This window comes from Cannabis sativa, chromosome 8 (assembly GCF_029168945.1).
Source record: "Cannabis sativa cultivar Pink pepper isolate KNU-18-1 chromosome 8, ASM2916894v1, whole genome shotgun sequence".
Taxonomy (NCBI): Eukaryota; Viridiplantae; Streptophyta; class Magnoliopsida; order Rosales; family Cannabaceae; genus Cannabis; species Cannabis sativa.
In genome coordinates this window covers 33,614,688-33,635,584 of record NC_083608.1, presented here as the reverse complement: position 1 = coordinate 33,635,584, position 20,897 = coordinate 33,614,688, and the positions used below count along the sequence as shown (strand labels likewise).

The window sequence follows — 20,897 nt, the reverse complement described above, 5'->3', positions numbered from 1 at the left end:
TTTCAAGGAGAAAAATGCAGTAGGAGTGAAGTTCCAAATGTTGGATATATTTTACCAGGATCTAGATTTACTAACAAGTATGTTTCATTAACATCCTAATATGAATTCTAAAACAATGAAATAAACACATATAAAGTTTAGGAAACCTTACATTGGGTGCAGCGGAATATAATGACTCCTTCCGTTCAAATATCTAACCCTTGATTCCTTTCTGTAGCAGAGCATTATCAATATCTGAACCTGGATCTCTTTCTCTCCTTCCTTTGATGCTGAATCTCCTTCTTGTTGGTTGATTTTCTACAGTCTTACACACTATGATTGAGATACCACTTGATGTGTGTGGGCACTCACTCATTCACTCAAGGAATTTGAAATTTAGAGAAGAAAAGAAGAGAGAAGTGGTTCGACCTATAGAGAAAAGAATAGGAGGCTCAGTTTTCATCTGACAGAATTTCAAGTGTGAATGAGAGCCATCACTATCTATTTATAGGTAACCACCTAGGTTTAGGTTAGAATTATTTGGCATTAAAATAATAAAAAAATAAATGATAAAAGCCTATAAGTGTGGCCGGCCATGGGTCTTGGATAATGGGCCTCACTTATGCAATTTTGCTGTTTTATCATTTCTGCATCTCATTTTCTCAAAAACGCCAATTTTCAAATTCAACCATTTAAATGCCAATTCTAATTATTTAATAACTAAAAATTAATTATTAAATAATATTGTCATTTAATATATTTATTAATTAGACATATAAAATCTCTTAATTAATAAATAAACCTAGAATCTCTTTTCTTTACAATTTCGCCCTTGCTTAGTGAAAATTCATAAAGTAGACATAGTCTAACTTTAGAATTATAATTGATTAATTAAAATCAATTAACTGAGTCTTACAAGCAGTATGGTCTCAACTAGTATGGGGACTATGGGTCTATATATCTGAGCTTCCAATAAGCAGATCAAGAATTTATATCTTAAATTCACTGACTTACTAATTTTTCGTTGAATCCACGCATAGAACTTAGAATTGCACTCTCAGTATATAGAACGCTCTATATGTTCCACGACATAGACACGTCATTAGTTATCCACTGTTATAATCCTAATGTGATCAAGGATCCTCTATATAGATGATTTACACTGTAAAGGGATTAAATTACCGTAACACCCTACAATGTATTTTATCCTTAAAACACTTAACCCTGTATAAATGATATTTCAGCTAAGTGAAATGAGATCTCCACCATTTATTTTCGTTTGGTTAAGCTCGAAGGAAATCATCCTTTACTTTCTATTCGCCAGATAGAAGCTATAGATTCCATATTTATGTTAGCGCTCCCACTCAATTGCACTAACGTGTTCCTAAAATGTACGTATCACCCTGACCCAAAAGTAGGCTTAACTAACAAATCAAAGAACACGAATAACACTCTTAAGATTGAACCTAATCATATCAGGATTAAGATCATTTGATCTAGGATCAACAGGTGATATTGAATTGAATAGATATTACGGTAAATTCTAATATATCTAATCAAAGTTCAATATCGGTCCCTTCCGATGTATACTCCATACATCCGATGCTGGTAAACTTTGTCAATGTCCTGCAAAGGACATAACACTTATCCAAGGTGTAAGAATACCTATCGCTGATTATACCATGTCAGTCTAAATCCAGTGTTCTGACAAATCAGGGAATAAACTTTCGAACATATAATTAAGATTATATTCCACTGTGTTGACAACACTATAATCATTAACAAATTGATATGTTCTGGACTTAAATAGAATTCATACATTATGTACATATAATCATGAAATAAATCATGTGAACCATGCAACATTAAATGTTATTTCTGATCTATATTAATAAGTAAATCTGATTATATTGAAATGAGTTTTATTTAGGGCATAAAACCCAACACCAAAAAGGGAACATGTTACTTGGAAGGTTCCTATAATGCCCTAATGTTAAGGCACACTACAGTGATTTTTCAATTGCAGCGCTATCTTTGCTAATCAAAGAATTTTCTTGAAAATCGTATCAAATTAAAACTTTTAGTATTAACTATGAAATTTTATAAACTTTACATTATTATTTACAAAAGTCGGGATCCCGCTTCTAAACTTTTTACAAAATATTCCAAAATACATTATTCAGGTCGCACAACGACTACAAAATGATAACCCCAGATGTCCCAAGACCGAATACTCCAGGTCGCGCCGCCTTGACATGTACAACCTCATCCTAGCTCAAGTTCACTCATGTTCAGCCTTCACCTTTCCTTTACCTACACATGAAAGTAGAAATGTGAGTAGACAGACTCAGTAAGAAAAGTATATAACATATCACATAATAACGACTTGTATCTAGGCGCCCATACACCTATTTACAAGGCTCAACAGATGAGTAAGAACGTTCCATACTAGGGTGCAGCCACTGTACCACATACACTACGTACCTCATTGTACTAGTGTTGGTAGGGTTTATTTTGTACCCTGAGTACCACTAAGTGATATACCACACACCCTGTACTTTTCCGTACTTGTGCTGGTAACACCGTAATGTACTTTTTAAACCACATACACTATACCAATGCACTATGTACCATTTTTCCGTACAAGTGTTAGCATGCATATACATTAACACATACATACATTCGCATATTCATATCACATATTATACGTTGTTCTTACCTCTTTGCCGAATTCAAGTGAGTTGGCCGACCTGAATGGAAAGTCTCGTGCTGGATGGATGCCCTAATCATATAACATAACCAGGTAAATCACATGTCAAAACCCTAATCCGGTAACCCCGAACCTACAACTTAAGGTTCTGATATTACTAAAAGGGATCCCAATACCCTAGGAAACAGGAAATCACCCAACTAAGACACCGAAGTGGACATGAATCGAGAAAACGAGTTATTTAAGGAATCTGCCAAAATCGGTTAACTGGTTTTACAAGTCCTGGCAAACAGGTTAACCGGTTTGCACCAAGTTTCCCCAAACAACTCCAAACTTGCTCAAAATTTGTCCAAATGCCACTAAACTTTCCAGAGTACCTAAACTGAGCTTACACAACATATTCCAACTAATAGAACTCAAAAAAACACTCAGAATCAAAATATGCCATTAAAGACCTAAGTTTGAGTTTCCAAACCTAAACTTGTCCAATTTCTACACAATACAACAAAATCAGCAACCGAAACTCAATATCAACTTAAAATGAACCTAAAAATCGAATCCCAAACACTTGTAACCCTAATAGCCACAAAAACTCAAAGTTGCATGCTATAACCAAATAGAACTTAAAGAAATCATGAAATAAGAGCTTTCTAGGGCTTACCTTGGTTAGAACCTCCTCAAATCCTTGCTGAAAATACAAAAAGCATCAGAAAATCCTAAGTGTTTCCCCTGGTTTTGCTTTAGCTAAAAGAGAGAAAAAGAGAGTTCTTTAATTATTGGCTTTTCCTTATTTTTCTCAAAAATGGTCAATTAGTCAATTATCCTTCATTTTAGCTGAAAAACAAATAAAAGGACAACTGCCATCATCTAAAACAACCACCTAAGTCACCTTGACAAAATTACTAAAATACCCCTTAAGCTTAAACTTAGGCATTTTAAAGTCTAGGAGTAAAATGGTCAAAATCCATAACCCCGCTCAAACTCGGTATTCTATTTCTTTCAATATACATCCCACTAAGAAATAAGGTTCTAGACTTACCCATGTGATTAAAATAGTCATCCATCACATTTTCTGTTGTCGCTGAAACAAAAATTATAAAAATAACATATTCAAATATAAATCAAATAATACACATTGAGTTTAATAAAATCTCCAAAATTGAAAAATTATAACTCTAATGCCCACAATTAAATAAATTCATAAATAACTATAAAAATATCAATAATTAGTGCTACTTGTCTTTACTAATCCATTTTATGAAATGCGGTCATTGCAGTGCCGGAGCCTAGTGTGGTGAAAATAAATGTTGATGCTGGTGTAAAGAAAGGCAATGGCAAATCGGGTATAGGTTGTGTTATCAGAGGAGAAAAGGGAGAAGTGTTATTTGCTTCATTGACTCCATTACCTAGAGAACATCCACCGCTGCAACTGGAATTGATGGCTATTGTACGAGGTATATAAACAGGATTATAGAGAAATATACAACGGTTTAGCATTGAATCAGACTGTTTGGAAGTTGTTCAATTAATCTAAAAAAAGGAAGAAAACTGCCGTGATGTTGATTGTTTGCTAGATCAGATTAGATCTTTGTTGTTATATGTTAGGGGCTGTTTGGAATGGGTTAATGTGAGGAGAGGAAAGGTAATCTCAATGATTACCCTGTTTGTTATGAGGTTTTAAATTTTTTGAGTCATGTAATGCTTTTACCCTAGTATTCCAACTACCCTAAAAATGGGGTAATGTTGATCCTTCAAAAAAGGTGGGATTCAAACATTATATCAGTTATTTGAACATATAATTAAAAATTTTATTAATAAAAAGTCAAATAATAATTTTAAAAAAATGAAACACTACACGATTGAAAAAATGTTTATAATATATACAGTACTCCTTAATCTGTTATTAATATTATCCTCACCATCTTATTCTATTTACTCCTTCAAACAATATAAAATTACCACAACTTAATCTGCCATTTTTATTATTCTCACCATCTTATTCTATTTACTCCTTCAAACAATACCAAATTATCATAGATTTTTCGTTAAAATTCAACATTGCATCGCTCTCTTGTCACTGCAACTTTGGTTTTTGGCTCATCAATTGGACAAATACATTGCAAATAAATTTATTTATTAATAAATATATTTATTTTTACAAATAATAATTTTATTATATTTATAATTATGTTGAAAGAGATATAATAATTATTATTTTATTTTATTTTAATTCACTATTCCAAAATGGTGTATAAGATTTCTGTGCTCAACCAAACACTATAATTTAATTAACAGTAATCTAATTAATATTACCATGAATAACCAAACACAGTAATAAGTTTACAAATAATCATATTTCCCTTCATAATATTCCCCTTAATCAAATTATTTTAAATCCCTTATACCAAACGTCCCCTTAGTGTAATTGGTATCTTGTTTGTATTTCGTGAGACCAATAAAGTTGCTCATGTATTAGCTAATTATGTTTTGGTTCACAAAGTTAGTGGCATGTGGATTGGGATTAACCCCTCTTGTGCTAGTCAAGCAATTTTGCTTGATTTGCCTAATCATGGTTAGTCTTTTCTGATTAATGAAATTACATTAAAAAAAAAATTATATCACTTAATAAAAAAAATACAAAAAAGGGATCTTTCTAACTTTTCCGGCTTAGTTCCCTAGTTTGAATATACAATAGTAGTTATTTTTTTTTGCTAGGCGGGAAAATAATTATTTTTAAATAGTTAATTTGAATATAGATATTTAATTAAGAACTAGCATTATGGTTATTGCGAGAAAACGAAAAGTTACACGAGACTCAGATTAAAAAAGAATTACCCCAAACCGTAGCTGCCACTACAGCATTTTCAAGCTCTCTCTGGTATCGAAGTTAGCCCTTTCTTGTTTCTTACGTTTCTCTTATCGCTTCTTTCTTGTATCTTTTTAGTTTTTTTTTTCTCTTGATTTTGTTTCACGACGACATTCATTTGATATTGCGGCCATATTGGTCTGATATGTAGATTTATTTTTCTTGCTTGATTGGATATTTTAGATCTCTTGTTATATCTATTCTATATAAAGTGTGCTTATATAACAGAATTTTTGCTTTTTTGAGAAATTCATGGGTGACTTTTTATTTATATTAAAAATAAAATGGTTTATTATTAAAAATAAAATAGTTTATGAGAAATTCATGGGTCACTTTTTATTTATATATAATAAAATAAAAAGAAAATAAATTCCATTAAATCCAAAAAAAAAAAATAGGGTTCTAGATTTTCTTTAATTATCGTAATTCTAACCCTATTTGATTATTTATGTCTCTTTTATAAATCCTATTTGATTAAAGTTAAAATTATAAGATTAATTCAAATTATTGTTCATATATTGATTAATCATTAACCAATATATGAACAATAATTTGAATTAATCTTATAATCTTAACTTTTTTAATTCAATTAATAATTATTTGTCACGTAATCATTAAGTCTTTTCCCTTTAATTTTTCTTTTGTTGATGATGCTAATTTATTAATATTTTGATTTTTACAATTTTTGTGTTCAAACCATTAAGGTAGTGTTCTACTAGGGGATCTAACGAGTTTCGCCCCTTCGCTAATGGCCTCTAAGAGTTTAAATTCGAGTATTGTATAAATCTTCAATTTGTTCTATTTCTTATATTAACTGAAATTTTGCTACTTTTTTTTTTAATTTACAACTTTATTGTTTATATCTTATTAGGGACATTTATAGAAATTTGGATTTCTTTGAAATATACAATTAATGAGCATTACTTTTTGATCATAGTGTGTTTTCTATGGTAGAAAACCTCAATAATCTCTATCATTTGATATCAAATAAAATAAAATTATCATGATGTATACATTATGGTTATTTAATGAGTAATTAGTGTGTTGAAATTGTCAAGCTGATATTTAGAATTGTTTATAATTGAATTGTTTCTTTGTCAAAATTAATATTAAGTATATTTATATGTTTATAAGTTTATCTATTTTTTCTTAGATCAATCATGTTCATATAGCAAAAAAATCATACTCATATAGACATGTTATTTTTCATTTTGTAATTTAGATCTTCTTAGTCATTATTTAGTTCACTTAAACCTTTTCCGATTATTTAGTATACAAATATCTGTATTACATGTATTATTTATTTTCGACTATGAGGATGTGGATTTCTTTATTGGGAAACATATAGCGTGACAAATTATTGTTCATATATTGAATAATTATTTTTGATTAATGAGATTCATATATATAACTGTGTATATTGAATTCTTTATTCAAATAATTATTTTTAATTTTTACGTGATTATTTATTGTTCATATATCTAGAACCCTATTTGATTAAAGTTAAGATTATAAGATTAATTAATTTGTGATTTCTTCCTATACACATAATAATAATCTCACCTAATAACTAATAATATTTTTTCTTTAATTTTTAATTGTATCACTTTCAAATAACATAGAAAAAAACTAGCATAAAATTTAATATACGTGCCTCGCACGTAGCTTTTTACTAGTATATATATGTATATATTCTCAAGATTTCATTTTTTTTTTGTAAGAAATTGTTTATGAATCACTACATAGACGCACAGATGGTAATGATATAAAATAATGTGATAGCTCTGATTGTTTTAGGATCGAACCAAACAATTTGATGATTGTTTGATATTAGTTCTTGATTTGAGCCAATTTCATTCTATGGGAATGTTCTAAGATATTTATGTCTTATACATTTTATATTCTTTTTGTTTTAGGGGAGTGGCTCAGGGTGTGAACTTCAATCTTGAACTCCCATGATTCCTCCCCTTTTTATTACTATTAATTTTTTTTTTTTTTCACTGGAGTAATTTTAACATGTGTTTTTTTTTTTATATATATATATAAATTTAATTAGATAACTCTTTTGATTACCACCGAGTTTGGACTCAAAAATAGTAAAATTTCACATTCTTTAATCTACGACTCATCGTATTAAATCTCACCGAAATATTTAATATTGTAATAATTTTTATTTGTTAATTTTATTGTCTTATTAGTAGTTCTGTTTCATAATTGTGGTATCATTTTACACAATACTAGTACAAAGTAGTGTTGTTTTTAGGGGAGATACTAGTACAGAGTTTTAAAGTCCCACTAAAGCATATTTCTAGTATAATATAAATACTAGTCGGAGGCACACGTGCTCCGCACGTGTATTCAACACGACTTTTTATTTTGAGGGGACTCATTTATTATAAAAATATGAAAAATTTTATTTGCATCCCACAAATTAACTACAAGAAATGTCATTTTTGTCAGGACATTTTTGTGTTGGCAAAAGTTTAGTATTACGCTGGTAAAATAAAATTTACTCAGATGCATTGGCAAAAGAGATTGGCAAATCAACGTTGGTATTAGAATTTTTACCAGCACAAAATGAAAAGCGCTGGCAAAAATAACTTTTCCCAGTGCGTAAATACACTGAAAAAGTTAGATTTTAGTCACTACAAATATGCACTGGTAAAACTTTGACTTTTTTGCCAGTATAGTTTGCGAGCGCATTAGCGAATTGTGCTGGTAAAAGTGACATTTCTTATAATGTATAATAAGTATATAAAAAATAAACATAAAATAATTTTTAAAAATCACTCTTAATATTTTTTTGATTTATTTTTCTCACATTATATTGTGTTAATTTTTGTATTTATTTTAAAAAAAGTCATAATTATTTTTCAAATTTATATAATTTTTTTTTTATTTTTCTAATAGAATTTCGTATAATTTTTTATTATAATATTTAATTTTTTTTGATAGATTTATTTTTTAACAATTTGAATTGAAGGAATTTTGATTAAAAAAAACTACTATAAATACAGATATAAATTTTATTTAAAATAAAAATTATTAAAATATAGTGCATTTATAAATTTTTTAAAGTGTAAATAAAATTCCCCTAAAGATATTTGTGCTCACTGCCCACATTAAACAAAAATTATAATCATTTATACTAATGCATTTATAAATTTTTTAAAGTGTAAATAAAATTCCCCTAAAGATATTTGTGCTCACTGCCCACATTAAACAAAAATTATAATCATTTATACTAAATTAATTTTGTGGAGCTTTCTTACTATTTTACTTTACAATTATGAAATTAGAAAATACATATATTTTTTAAGTGTGATATTTTTTTAGTAAAGGTTATGGCTCTCACACATCAATAAATGGGTTTATAAATCTATTATTTTAATAATCTAAAGTGACGGAGAGAAAAGTAATTATCACATATATATATATGTATTTATATAACTAAAATTGTGTTTTTTTATTATTTTTTATTTAATAAAATAATAAGTAAATTATTTCCATTAATTGAAATAATTTTTTAATTTTTTTGTATAAAATAATATACTTTTAAGTTATTTTGTACAAAGATAAATTATTATTCATTAATTAAATGTGGGATATAAAAAGATTTCAAAAATAATTTTTTTTAAAAAAAAGATTACAATATGTATGGTTGTTTGACTTAGATTTTTTTTTTGAGTTATAAAAGAACAATTTATTATTTTTTGTAGTTTAATATTTAATAAAAGTTAATTAAGTTTACTTAGTGGAACTCAAAAACATTGTTTTTTTTTTTTATAAAGGTTATAGCTAAAAAAAAAAAAAAAAAAAAGGAGAATTTGGTAATTTACTTTTGGGAAGCCCAAAACCACATTCTCCTTTTTATATAGTTATAGATTTTATGGTACATACAATGTTTTAGTATGATATTTAGTTGTCGATTTAGAGGTTAGAGAGTAATGGGTAATTATATTATTTTTAAAGCAAAAATTATTCTATTATACACTGTAGTTTTCAGTTGGAGTAAGTTCTCTTGGGATGTGTTTGATTTGAATTATGGTTACCTGTTGTAGTAATTTTCCAGATTCATCTCTATTATGATGGTTAACTTATAAATTGGCTGTTTTTTTTTTATCATCACCATCGATATGATCTCATTATCTTGAGAAGAATATTATGATTAGAGACATACACAAAATCAATTAACAGTAATTTTTGATGGGCAGGGAGAAATAAATGGACACGGTCAAGATTAGTCTAAAATTGTTAATAGACAAAAAAAATGAAAAGGTTCTGTTTGCCGAAGCTGGCAAGGACTTTGTGGACTTTCTCTTCACTCTTCTGTCATTGCCAGTCGCCACTGTAATAAGGTTGCTCAACTCGAACAACCGGGCGATGGCAGGAGGTCTTGAAAAGATTTATAAGAGCATTGAAAATCTTGAAGACACTTACATTCTATCCACTGCTACCAAAGAAACCTTACTGAAACCTAAAATTTCGCCAACCTTGAAGTTTTCACTCCTCTCTTTGCCTCCTAGTAGTAGTAGTAGTGCTACTGCTAGTAGTAGTTTGCAAAAGAAAATGTACATTTGCGTCTCTTGTTATTCGTATGTTTCTGATGACCTGCGAGCTGTATGCCCCAGATGTCTGCGTTCCATCTCAAAAGAGGTTTCGTACGTTCCAGCTATGGCTCCGGCTGCAGCTCAACAAGTGGTTGGTAATGAAGGAGGTGGTTATGTGAAAGGTGTTGTGACGTATATGGTGATGGATGATTTGGAAGTGAAGCCTATGTCCACCATATCCAGCATTTCTATGCTCCGCAATTTCAATGTCAAGGATCTTGGAGTACTGGAGGAGAAGACGGTTAAGCTCAGCATGAATGAGGTTTGATTTCTTTCAATCTTATCACTAGATTTGTCATCTATATTTTATCTCTAATCTCTATATTATATCTCTAATCTCTTGGTCTTATACTATTTTGAACTCGTATACATTTATAAAAATTCAACAGTAGAATACTCGCCTACCATCCAAATGTGTCATGACACTTGATATTATATATATATGACTCAAACCTACTGTTGGATTATATTTTGTATGTATTGATTGATGATAGGGCTTGAAGTTATTGGAGGCTTCCTTCATATCGAATACAGTTCTCAGCGATGTGTTCATGTTGCCTGATGACAAGAAAAAAGCTAAACGACGTCGTTGATCCATGTTTGATGATGAAATGCTTTTCTTCTCTTAGATGAACTAAAATGAAACCACATTGCATGGGGACTCTATGCTTAGGTTGCCTTGCTTAGATTTTTATTAGGATTTATTTGCAAATATATAATGGATGCACATTTAAAATTTCGTTTTTTATAATTATTAACTTATTAATTAATTAAATACAAGGTAATAACAAGGTGGTCATAAATTATTTTTAAAAGTAAAAAAAAAAGGTTGAGAAATAGAAAAGAGAGAATATAATGAAGAAACAAATAATTAAGACTTAAAAGAAAAGGAAAAAAAATGACAGACAATAATACTTGGTCAGGTAGAAAACTTAAATTTGATGTTAACATTATTTTTGAAATTTAGATATATAATAAGGTGCTACGTGTAAAAATCTCAAAAAAATTACTATCGTGATCTATTCTTCAATGTAAACATTTTAAGATGTAGAAAACATATGTTTTTTTTTTTTTCACTATTTCTACAAAATAAACTATTTGGTTACTAATATAGTGATTAATTACTGTTTTGTCATTTTTTAAATCTTTCTTAACATTCATTCTTAAATAGTATGGAAGGTAACATAAATATTGTTACACAAAAGAAAAAATATAACATAAAAGTACATCTTAATCAATATAATATAAACTAAAAATGAATATATAGTTTTTTTTTTTTTTTGAGAAAGTTTCACTGTTATTATAATCAACCATCGTTTACAACAACAGAGAAAATAAGAGAAGGAATTTCTCCTCTCCAACAAGTGTCCACATCCAACCCAAGAGCATATTTGGCTAAACCATGAGCAGCTTGGCTAGCTTTTCTCCTAACATTAGAAACAACAATGCCTGGGAAAAAGGAAAGAAGACAACGAACATCTAAAATTAAATCAGAAAAAGCAGACAAATCAGAGGATGCATTATTGATTGCTGAAGAAACACGAAGAGCATCGGTCTCAACATAATCAATTTTCAGAGAGAGTTGTGTGATCCAATTTAGCGCATGAAATAGAGCTTTGGCTTCCATTTCGTCCGATCTAAAACATCCTTGAACTGGCTTTGATAAGGCAGCAACAACTTGGCCATCATGATTTCTAACAATTGCTCCAATGCCAAGGATTTTGTCAGCTGTATTGATCGCTACATCAACATTAAGCTTCAGCTTGTTGAGTAAGGGCGGCTTCCATGGAACTCCTGCTGTAGGCCGTGCCTTCATTGCAGCAACATGTGCATCTGTAGCAGGCTGTGAAGGATTGGCAGCTGAAGGTGAAGATAGAGTAGCAGTAGGATGTTTAGTGCTATTTGCTTTAATATAATTTGTCATATAAGTTATTGCATATAGAGCCATAACAGTAGCATCCTTATTCCTATCTCCATGTATGATCTTATTGCGATCTGTCTAGATCACCCACATTATGCAGAGCAGCAGTTCAAACTCTTCCTGGCTAAGCAGAGTTGCTATATGGAAGAGATAATCACCATTTGCCAAATGTCGAGCCTTTGCAAAATCAATAGGGAAATGAAATTGGTTCCAAACATCTTTAGCATGCCGACAGCAGAACAAGGAATGCCCAATCGACTCCCAAGCTTGTGTACACAATGAACAAGCTGCTGAATTCAGAACCTTTTTTTGAAACAGAGCAGTTGCAACCGGTATAGCATTATGTATCACTCTCCAAGCAAAGATTTTAATCTTCGATGGTAATTTGAGATTCCAAAAAAATTTCCACCATTCTTGATGTGAGTTAGAAGCAGAATCTAACTCTTTTTCATTCAAGTCTGAAGCCACATGGAAACCCGACTTAACCGTGTAAATTCCAGCAGTAAAGTGATGCCAAATTAGCCTATCTTGGGTTGGAAAAAAACTCAAAGGGATTGTCAAGATTCTGTCCACATCTATGTCTCCAAAATGAGCTTTTAATAAGGATATGTTCCAATCTCTAGCCTCTGTAATAAAATAAGAAACCGGCAGTGATGATGGACCATCATAAGTAATGGGGCAAAAGTTGGAAATAGCAGGGATCCACGGATCAGTTGCAGCAGAGACATGGTAACCATTCCCAATTTTATATCTAAGACCTTTGATGAGTAACTCACGACCCCAACAAATTCCTTGCCAAGTTAGAGACGGCGAGTGACCAAGATTGGCATCCAAAAAGGAGGATTGAGAAAAATATTTGTGCTTGAGCAATTTGCTTAGTAAAGAGTTTGGCATTTCAAAAATTCGCCAAGCTTGCTTGGCCAAAAGAGCTTGGTTAAAATGGATAAAAGATCGAAATCCCATACCTCCTTCAAATTTGGACTTGCATAATAGATTCCAATTCTTCCAATGAATTTTGTTACCATTTTTGTTTGATCCCCACCAAAAATTAGCCATCATGGACTCTAGTTGGCTACAAAATGTTTTTGGAAGTTTGAAACAACTCATAGCATATGTAGGAATGGATTGAACAACTGCTTTCAATAGCACTTCTTTGCCCCCAATTGAGAATAATTTTTCTTTCCAAGCATTGAGCAACTTCCATATTCGCTCCTTTATGTTGCTGAACATTTCTTTTTTGTCCCTGCCCGAGTAAGCAGGTAACCCCAAATATCGTTCATGGCAATCACTAATAGGCATGTTCAATGTTTGATTGAAAAACATTTGAATAGCTTGGTCAGTGTTGGGCGAGAAAGACATGACTGATTTTTGTGTGTTGAGCAGTTGACCAGAAGCTCTGTGATAAGTCCGAAGCACTTTGTTAATAGCTAAAGCCGAATTCTTGGTAGCATGACAAAACAAAAGGCTATCATCAGCAAACAAGAGGTGGGAGATAGATGGTGCATTTCTAGTCAGGCGCAGTCCCGCAAGGTTACCAATGTCTTCTTCATGATTCAACAAACGAAACAATCCTTCGGAACAAATCAAGAATAAATATGGTGACAATGGATCACCTTGCCTTAAGCCTCTCCCCGGTTTGACATTACCAACAATTTCTATATTCAAAGAAAAGGAAAAACATGTTGATGAAAGACATTTCATGATAAGTGAAATCTATCTGTTCGCAAATCCCATCTTTTCCATCACAGCTGCTAGATATGCCCATTCAACACGATCAAAAGCCTTGCTCATATCCAATTTGAGAGCAGAATATCCTTTCTTTCCTTAAGTCTTATGCTTTAAATAATGGACTAACTCAAAAGCAACTAAGATGTTATTGTTGGAATTTATTTTACCAGGATCTTAGATCTACTCACAAGTATGTTGATTAACACCCTAAATATGAACTTTCTAAAACGATGAAATAAACACATATAAAGTTTAGTAAACCTTACATTGGTTGCAGCAGAATAATATGAATCCTTCCGTTCAGATATCTAGCCCTTGATTCCTTTCTGTAGCAGAGCATAATCAATATCTGAACCTGGATCTCTTTCTCTTAATCTTTGATGCTGAAACTCCTTCTTGCTGAAAGTCTTTCTTCACGATCTTCCTCACTATGATTGAGGTATCACTTGCTGTGTGTGGGCACTACTCATACACTAAGAATTTCGAAATTCAAGAGGGAAGAAAGAGAGAGGGAGTGGTCGGCCAGATAGGGAGAGAGAAGGCTCAGGTTTTTCTGAATCAGAAGTGTCAGAAGAAAAGTGTAATTTTCCTGAAGCCTTCACTATCTATTTATAGCATTCCACTAGGGTTAGGTTTGAATTATTTGGCATTAAAATAATGAAAATATCAGTTTAAATTGCCTACAAAAGTGGCCGGCCATGCTTAGTGGATTTGGGCCTCACTTTTTGCAATTTTGCAGTTTTATCTTTTCTGCATCTGATTTTCTCAAAAACGCCAAATTTTATAATTCAACCATTTAAATGCCAATTCTAACTATTTAATAACTATAAATAATTATTAAATAATATTTTCATTTATCATATTTATTAATTGAACCATACAAAGTATCATAATTAACAAATATGCCCCTATAAACTCTTTCTTTACAATTTCGCCCTTACTTAGTGAAAATTTCACAAATAGACATAGTCTAATTTGAGAATTACAATTGATTAATCAAAACCAATTATATGAGTCTTACAAGCAATATTATCTCAACTAGTGCGGGGACCATGGGTCTATATAACCGAGCTTCCAATAAGTAGATCAAGAATTTAGCACTAAAATTCACTAACTTATTAATTCTTCGTTGAATCCACGCATAGAAATTAGAATTGCACTCTCAGTTATATAGAATGCTCTATATGTTCCACCATATAGACACATCATTAGTTATCCATTGTTATAATCCTAATTTAATCAATGATCCTCTATATGAATGATCTACACTGTAAAGGGATTAGACTACCGTTACACCCTACAATGTATTTTATCCTTAAAACACTTGACCCCGTATAAATGATATTTCAGCTTATGTGAAATGAGTACTCCACCATTTATGTTCGTTTGGTCAAGCTCGAAGGAGATCATCCTTTGCTTACTATTCGCCAGATAGAAGCTATAGATTCCATGTTTATGCTAGCGCTCCCACTCAATTGCACTACTGTGTTCCCAAAATGTACGTATCACCCTGACCTAAAAGTAGGCTTAACTAACAAATCAAAGAACACGAATAGCCTTTCAAGATTGAGCCTAATCATAATAGGATTAAGAACATTTGATCTAGGATCAACTAGGCGATATTGACTTGAATAGATATTACGGTAAGTTTAATAAATCTAAGTCAAAGTTCAATATCGGTCCCTTCCGATGCATACTCCATGCATCCAACCTGAGCTTTACTTTAACCAATGCTCTGGAAAGAACATAGCACTTCTCCAAATGCAAGTAAACTCTGTTGTAGATTATCATATCAGTAAAACCCTGTGTCTGATAAATCTAGGAAACTTTATTCACATAGTCATGTTTACTTTTCAATGTGTTGACGACACAATAAACAGGATCAAGTATGTGAAAAGGGTTTCAGACGAATTCATACATTATGTACATATAATCATGAAATAAATCATGTGAACCATGCAACATTAAATGTTATTTCTGATCTATATTAATAAGTAAATCTGATTGTATTGAAATGAGTTTTATTTAGGGCATAAAACCCAACAAATGTTATCTGTGATCAGCCTGTTAGATAAAAAAGCACTTTGAGACTCTGAGATGACAAATGGAAATACCTCTTTGAACCGAAGAACCAACACCTTTGAAATCAATTTGTAAATGACATTACACAAGCTTATTGGCCTATAATCACCCATACCAGTAGGAGTACTTATTTTTGGAATGAGAGTGATAATGGATTTATTCAGCATATCCATTTCATTGCCATCATTAAGAATTCCCAACACCACATCAGTTACTGAAGACCCAACTATATCCCAATAGTTTTGGTAGAACATAGCCGACATACCATCACTACCGGGGCTTTTGTTTGGGCTCATTAATTTTAAAGCTATAGTTATCTCCGCTGGTGTGAAAAGTTGTGTCAAATTGTCATTCATAGCAGCCGTAACAGTAGTTGGGATATTGTTTAAGGTGTGATTAAGTGCAGAGGAATCAAGAGGCTGAGCTGTGAAGAGTTCCTGAAAATAGTCCGAAATGATGTCTGTCATTCCTTGTTTCGAGTATTCTGTTACACCGGCAAGATTTTTTAGCGATTTGATAGCATTATTGTTGCGTCTCGAGGTAGCATGAGCATGAAAAAAACTTAGTGTTTTGGTCTCCATTTTGCAACCAATCCACTCGAGATCGTTGTTGCCAATAAGTCTCCTCTTGTGCCAATAAATCATCAAGGATAGTTTCTGAACTTTTAAGCTCTTCCATTGATTCATTCGATCTGTGGGTACTGTGATTTAAAGCAGAAACCTTTTGCTGCATTGATTTAATTTCTTGCTTCATATTCCCATACTTCCTAGTGTGCCATATTTGAAGTTGTGAAGAGCATGTTTCCAGGTTATTTAAAAAGAGGTCAGCAGCAGCAATTGAAGAAGAAGTAGCCCAATTTTGCTTGATAATGGCAGCAGCTTCAGCATCGTTAAGCCATATTTTCTCAAACCTGAAACGTGATTTCCTCCTCACTTGTTGAGGAAGTTGATCGAGAGCTTGGATAGTGACAGAAATAGCCCGATGGTCTGATCTGAAGAAGTCCAAATGAGTAGTGATCAAAGGTTCAAATGTTGCTGTTCATTTGTCATTCACAAAGCACCAGTCGAGTCTCTCTTTGATGGTATCAGCTTTATGAGGACTTTTAAACCAAGTGAAAGGATCTCCATTAACCGGCAACTCAGAGAAAGAACAAAAATCTAAAAATTGTCGAAAGTCTTCCATTTGCGCTTCATTTCTCAACGAACCCCCTTGCTTATTAGCATTTGAAAGTATCTCATTAAAATCTCCAATAACAATCCATGGTAACAGTGGAGCAACATCACGAAGCCTCTTTAAAGTTGTCCAAGAATGACAGCGATTAGATTGATCAGGAGAACCATAAAAGGCAGTGAAATGGATAGTAGGACCATTACCAAACGCCAAATAACAGTCAAACAAAGTAGCATTAAAATTCAAAAGTGTTACATTGACATCATCCTTCCAAAGAAGTAGTAAACCCCCTCCTAGACCTACCCTAGGGACTTCAAGTCCATTATTGAAATGTAAAGCTTGACGAAAACGAGAAATTACATTAGAAATAAGTCTAGTTTCCATAAGAAATAGTACATGAGGAGATTGCTCTTTGACAAGCAAACGAAGATGACAGAATGCGCTCAGGTTCCCCAGCCCCCGCGCATTCCAACTAACGATTTTCATGGCAGAGAGCGGGGCTGAGAGCCAGCCTCCGCTGTGTTGTCCATGAAACCCATCTGATCTTCTTGTTGTTCAGAAACAGTCAGGTTTGTATCAACCCCAGTAGACAAAGTTGGAGAGTACGTAGCTTGTGTTGGTCCCCTGCATCGCTTCAATGTTTGCCTTAGTGAAATATTGTCAGATTGTCTCTTAATAAAACGGTTTGGGGGCATATTTTATTTGTCCATAGACTGCCTGACAGATGAACAAATAACAACATCGGTTGCTGTATTTGTTGATATATTCCGCGGCTGGAAACGATTGTCATGATGTAGTGCATAAGTCAAAGTGGGATTTGGAGGATACGTAGCAATAGTACCAATATCTGGTATGAAAATGTCAGAGAGATCATCCACATCAACCGAGTTATTTGGGTGATTTGTTGTTGGAATAACAAACGAGGAAGAGCCAATTTTGCTAGGATTAGCATCAGAATGTTTATTGACAAGTCCACTTAAGAGTGCTGGTGTGAACTTTACAGTGGTTGCTGGTGTAGATTGCACAAAGGATGATGACACCATAGTAGTTGGTACTGGTTTCTCGTGTGAAGTTGAAAGTGGAGGAGTAACTGTAGCAGTTATAGCAGAAGAAATGTTCGTGCTTTGCTGGTTTTCAGAGGATTCACCCTGTAAAAGAGGACATGGATGTGGTAATGGCCTCCTTGAAATGGCTGGGACAGCAGAAGTAATTGAATTTCTAGCCAAGCGGGTAAGTAAGGGCCATGCATTTCCCTTAGAGAAGTCCGTTCTGTACCTGTCATACCCAGAAGTGGGCAGAGCAGCCCCTTTAAGTTCAGGACCATATGGTAACTCAGGTTCAATACCATTATCAATCTTTTCCATCCAGATCATACATTTTTGGTAAGGGTGTCCAAGTCGGCCACACTCCATACACCACTCCGGCAATCTTTCATAGCAAAAATCAACCCAAAATTTGTCCCTTGTTTGTCTAAGTTGTATATTGCGGCCTCTGAGCAGTGGCTTGGTGACATTGAGTTTGACTCTGAACCTAAGAAAAGGACCCCATCCCTCTTCTAATGAATCATCATGAACCTCTAGAAATTCACCAATGATGTTTCCCAAAGCTTTGGTTAAAGTTTTAGACTTACTCAGGAAAGGCAGTCGATAACATTGGACCCAAAATGGAGAAAAAATAAGATCATCAGAAGTGACCTTTTACAGAACACTTGGCGTGTACAACACTATGTGGTGGTTTTGAAAGTGGTAGGGCTCCTTGAGGAGGACCCTTTGTTTATCTCCTTCACAACCAAAAGAAAGTACAAATAGATCAGGTGGTTTTTTAGTAATTGTGGTTTGGAATCTACCATTCCAATGGTCCTTCATTTGCTTTTGGAATGTGGATAAAAACACAGACTTTGTAGTGAGAACTCTTGCAACTAACACAGTATCCAGAGTGCCATCGTGAACCTCTACATCATCAAGGATTAGAGGAGGTTCATCTTCTTCAACAATGGTCATCTTGCCTTTCAATTTGTCAGTGAGAGGATTCATAGTTCAGGCAAAAATTTTGATTGTTTTTGGATTGAAGGGAGCGGTTATAGATACATGAAGCAAGAAAAAAGGAAGAAAAAACCATAAAGGACTTCTTAACTGCCTTAGAGCACAACTAACGGCAAACTGCTCTTAGAAGATCATCTTATCTTCTCGTTTCAAAATTGAATATTATCTACGAGATATATTTTTATTTAAAGTTGATCATTTATGAAAAGTAACCAATTGATATATTATAGAAATCATAATTAATTTAAATATTACTATAAAGTATACTAAATAAAACTATTTTGTATCTATGCTTATTTGTCATACTATATGAAAACTAATTAATTTATACCTTCAAATTAAATGGTAATTATAAATATAACTTTAAAATAACTAATTAGTAATTTAAATGTTTACCAATAAATTAAGTGAATTTTTTTTGAACTTTATAGTAACTTATTAGTTTATTAAATAGACTTGAAAGTAACATAATTATTTTTACAAAAGTAAAATAAAAAAGTAACGTAAAAGTATTGAAAATAACAAATTAATTTAATATAATTTAAAAATAAATACATAAGTTTCAAAGTAACGAAAAAATATATAAAATAATTGGTAAATAAAAATAGTAGCTTATTATATTATATGATAACTCATTAGTTTTGAAAATAAATTTTAAGGTTACCCAAATATATTTTAAATAATAAGATAGCACAATATAACTTAAAAATAACTAATTGATTATTAATATATTTACAAATAAGGTTGTAGAGGTAACTAAATTGTATCCCAAATTATATAATTTAAAAATAAAATTTTTTACGTAAAAGTAACTAATTAGTTTATTATCAGCTTAACTAGGTGTCGTTTAATAACACTTTTTTAATCAGTTTTCTGTTTTTAAAATTGAAAAAGTGAAAATATTTTTCAAAAACATGTTCTATAAAACTGTTTTTACTTTTCAATTTTTTAATTGAGAATCAAAATTTTAAAAACAAAAAAAAAATCACTTTCAATATTTTTTTAAACAGTTTTTTTTTTCTTAATCAATATCTTGGACTTCGATCATGACCCGGACTCAAATCCCCCCACCGCCCTGGCGCTGAACCCGCCCTCTTACTCGAATCCAAATCTAACCCTGGACCTAGACTTGACGTAAATAAAATCAAAAAATAAAAAATGAAAATGAACTTTACAGAACACACTTTTGTTTTCTGTTTTTAAAATTGAAAAATAAAAGTGGTTACAGAATACATTTTTGTTTTTTCAAAAGAAATTTTTTTCAAAGTAAAAGTTTTACTTTCATTTTGTGATTTAAAAATTAGAAAATAAAAGTGTTACCAAACGGCACTTAAGATGTTACTTTTGGAAACCCAACAAAATAGAATTTCGGATTAATTTTGTTTCAGGCATATTATTTTAAAATTAAAATATTTTTAATTACGTGACAAGGTATTATTGTAACTGAGATTTATTAATGTATTTTTGCAAGTAGTTTATAATATATTGTTAAAAAAATTCAATTTTTTTTCAGCCATAGATACTAAATTTATGCAATTTTTTTTTAATGTAATTTAGTGTCAAGCTGAGATTCCTCCCAACCCCTTAAAACACGCCAAGTCACGTGCCACCCAAACAAGCAAAACCACCATCATGGATTTCGTCACGTGTCTATTTCCACTGTTCACATCAGAAGGCCAGCTTCTCTCTTTTGCTGCCACGTGGTAGTTTCTCCATTCAGTAAAGTTGTTTTTTCAGTCCTATATCCCGATGCCCAAATACCCCAAGCTTTTAAGATGTCCAACATTCA

General features: G+C 31.9%; 1 protein-coding gene across 2 annotated transcripts; it reads left to right on the top strand.

Moving 5' to 3' along the window:
• The first annotated feature begins 5,440 nt into the window (after nt 1–5,440).
• Nucleotides 5,441–11,034, top strand: LOC115701224 (uncharacterized). 2 transcript variants are annotated; one of them, XM_030628964.2, is made up of 3 exons: nt 5,441–5,567; nt 9,770–10,427; nt 10,660–11,034. In XM_030628964.2, the coding sequence occupies exons 2-3, from the start codon at nt 9,780–9,782 to the stop codon at nt 10,756–10,758; spliced, it is 747 nt and encodes a 248-aa protein (XP_030484824.2). In that variant the 5' UTR covers nt 5,441–5,567; nt 9,770–9,779; the 3' UTR covers nt 10,759–11,034. The 2 variants fall into 2 exon arrangements, with proteins under 2 accessions (XP_030484824.2, XP_060958800.1); XM_061102817.1 differs by lacking the exon at nt 5,441–5,567 and having other exon boundaries at nt 9,441–10,427.
• Nucleotides 11,035–20,897: the final 9,863 nt, after the last annotated feature.